Source organism: Onychomys torridus, chromosome 6 (assembly GCF_903995425.1).
Source record: "Onychomys torridus chromosome 6, mOncTor1.1, whole genome shotgun sequence".
Classification (NCBI taxonomy): Eukaryota; Metazoa; Chordata; class Mammalia; order Rodentia; family Cricetidae; genus Onychomys; species Onychomys torridus.
Window position 1 is genome coordinate 67,903,253 of NC_050448.1, and position 3,268 is coordinate 67,906,520.

General features: G+C 45.1%; 1 protein-coding gene across 1 annotated transcript; it reads right to left on the bottom strand.

Annotated features, from left to right (window-relative positions):
• Positions 1-2,285: 2,285 nt before the first annotated feature.
• On the bottom strand, positions 2,286-2,615 carry Lelp1 (late cornified envelope like proline rich 1). The gene has a single exon (XM_036191341.1). It carries the CDS (start codon positions 2,613-2,615, stop codon positions 2,286-2,288), a length of 330 nt encoding a protein of 109 aa, XP_036047234.1.
• Between the last annotated feature and the right edge of the window lie 653 nt (positions 2,616-3,268).

Sequence of the window (3,268 nt, forward strand, 5' to 3'; positions counted from 1 at the left end):
TGGATATGCTGAAGTGTTCTACCACTGATCTATAGCTCCCACCCTTCTTCAGTATAGGTTCAGTGGCTGAGCAGTGCGCCATCAAGTAACAAGTCTAAATTTAATCAAATCTCGTTAGATATTTACATCTTTTTTCTGAGTTACACTGTGATAATTGCTTTGATTTACCTAGCTTCCACTCCCACCTTCATAGTTATTTTTGTCTAATGTATCTGAGTTGAATGCACAAGGGCAAATTGTTGAGGTATTTCATGCTTTTGACATCTATTACCATGTTTGCAATGTTTTCTAAAAGGGTGACCAATAATGACACATTAACAAGTTCCAGGGATTTATTATAGTCAAAATTTAGATGCAGAAGGTCATCTCATTCTATTTCAGCCTCCCCCTTCCCTTTGATTGCTTCTGAGGTGAGGTGCTTTTCCTCTTGCGATCAACAGCTGATCACAGTCCTTCCTGTAACCTCACAAGGGTTTCCAGAAGTTTCTGATGTCCAGCAGTGGTATAAGAACATAGGAATTTTGGGACAAGATCCTGCCAGGAGACTCTGAGACTCAGGCTTCTTCATTTCAGAGAAAGTATTAGTTTTTACATCTGGAAACTGAGAAAATAGTGCCCTGAAGCCCTTGTCTAGCTTTGTCTCCTAGAAGTATATCTATAATGAGTATAGGGGTTCAATCAGAAGTTGCTCCTGGTGCCTTTTTTCAGGCATTTTTTGGGCTATCTGTATTTGTCTTTGACTGTTCTGAACCGTTTTCTCAACACCCTTGGAGGATGGGGAGGTATTGACATGGTGAGCCATTCTTGGGTCAACCTCTTTCATGATCTCTTACTCCTACTATAGAGAATCCCCAACATATTTCCATGTAAATGTTGTGGGCTCTTACAATGCACAGGTGGTTTGACCTGTGTGACAAAGCTGTCAGCTGCCTGGCTGCAGGAGTAAGCTCATGACCTTCTAGGAAAACAGGTGCTTGCCTGGAGGTAAGAGGAGCATCTCCTGTCTGACCATCTCACCAACTAGATCTGTGCACCTGGAGTGCACCAGAGAGTGGGGCACACACTGAGAGGGAGGGACATGTAAAACTGTGGGTGAGTCCATGCACATGGGCTCTGAGGTTCTTGGATGCTATAGTTCTCTTTAGTTCTGTATCCCACTGTAGTATCTATCCCAGCAATACAAGCCAATACATTCCTCCTTGTGAGTTTGTTTAGTTTGTCTGGACTCTCTAAATCCTTGTAAAATCTTCACTAAATATCAGCTGCGAATGCTTTTCCTAACTGGTGCCCTCCCACATGCATATCTAATTTTTGTACCTGAGTTTTAATTCTGAAATCTTATAGATTCACATGTTGTAAAAAGAAAGGTCCCACATATTCTTCATTGGGGAGTCATGTTATTGAATTTTAATATCAAAGTGAGGTAGATAATACAGCATACAAACCCTTCTTGTTTTAGTCATGTCTGCAGGGGCACCTGAGAACCTGAGTGCTATGCTCAGAAGAACTAGAGTCTACTTAGAGCAGAAGTATGGAGTAATGATGCTCCGGTGAACAATGGACTGCCTCTTCACCCACTGTCTGCTGTGCTCCAGTACACTAAACACCTGACATTTGTCTCTGCCTACCCTAGGTCTTCAAATAGCATGGTAACAACAGTGCTGTTTGTACCATCTTCCCTATGGGACAGTGAAGGAAACTGAGGCATGAGTAAGTAAAGCAACTGATGTAAAGTCACAGTGCCATTAGGAGGTGGAGCTAGAGTTTAAACACAGGCAGTCTGTCAGAGCCCCTCTGCTATGCAGCAGGACTAATGGCAGATGGGTGGAATGTTGACTCAAACTTTTCTAGAACTTTGACCAATCTCCCCCCCCCCTCACACAAACACACACACACACACACACACACACACACACACACACACACACACACACTCCCCATGTCTTGTTATTTGGAGTTACATACTTTCCCAGACACGATCACATTTAAGAACCACTCAGACTTTGCTCTAGCAGGGCTTGGCATTCTCTGGAAAGGCACCTTCCTCTAAGTGACAGGCAGAGGCTGTGGAGTCCTCGAAGATCTCACTGCCAAGGACTGCTTCTTGGCATAGTGCTATGTAACAACCACCACAAGACAAAGCAAATCCTCTAAGGCAGCAGAAGTCTTGCACAGCAGAGGAACGGGTTTACTTGTCAGTTCATGGTTTTGCTTCTAGCCCCACAAGGTTGTAGGTGGTAATGGAGGCCAGTGGTAGTGGGGGTGTTGGTGTTGTCCATGGTGCCTCACTCTGGGGGTGGGCATGAGAAGGGGCACTTGGGAGGGCAAGTCTTACAACATACCACAGGGGGGCATGGTGGTGGACATGATGGGGAGCACAGTGGGGGGCACAGTGGGGCAGTTGGTGGGGAACATGGTGCAGGGCATGGCGGGGGACATGGGGGACATGGGGGACACTTTGGTGGTGGTGGGCACTTTTCCCGTGTACACTTGTCAGAGCAGCGTTGCAGTAGCTTCCTTAGACAACTGGGCTGGCATTTGGCCTCACACTTTTGTTCACATCTGGGATCACAGATCTTGGGCTCACTGGGCTTATTTTTATCATCACTCGACATTTTTTCTTGGATATGGAGGCCTGAGAAGAAATGAGAGACAGAGTGTCAGTGAGGGACAATTCATATACTTCTTCCTGCTGCACCATCCTGTTCTCATGTGTTTAAACTCTAGAACATCTAAGTAAGCTGTCCTTGCCTGTGGACTTGGGGTATGTTTGGGTGTCTGCACTCACTTTGATTTTCTTTCATCCTGTTTCTGTTCTAGACTCTAAGCAGGACATCCTGGGATGTCCCAACAACCATAAGAGCTGTAATTTCAGTGTTGTTGGTATTTTTTGTAAACTCATGTGTTTAGTGTAATTCATGCAAGTCATTATTTCAAGGAGTCCTTAACCTTTTTGATTGCATTGATGAAAGTATTGGGGGCTCAGCAAACCCCCCAGCAGGCCCCTTTTCTATCTTCTGGAGGTGTGTAAGTGAACAGGCTTGGAACTGCAGACACACTTGTGAGTTCTTTCCTAAGCCATCCAGTCTTGAAAACTGTTTTCTTCTCTGGTAGACTGAGGCAGGGAATGCAACTGAGACCATTCTTAGTCCCATGAATCATTCTAGAACCATGCCCCCCTTCCCCCAGGGGATCGTCAGGCTCTGCCAACTAGTCAGGAAAAGGAAGAAGTCAGAAGAGAAAAGATTAAGTGGGGGAATCTAATTAT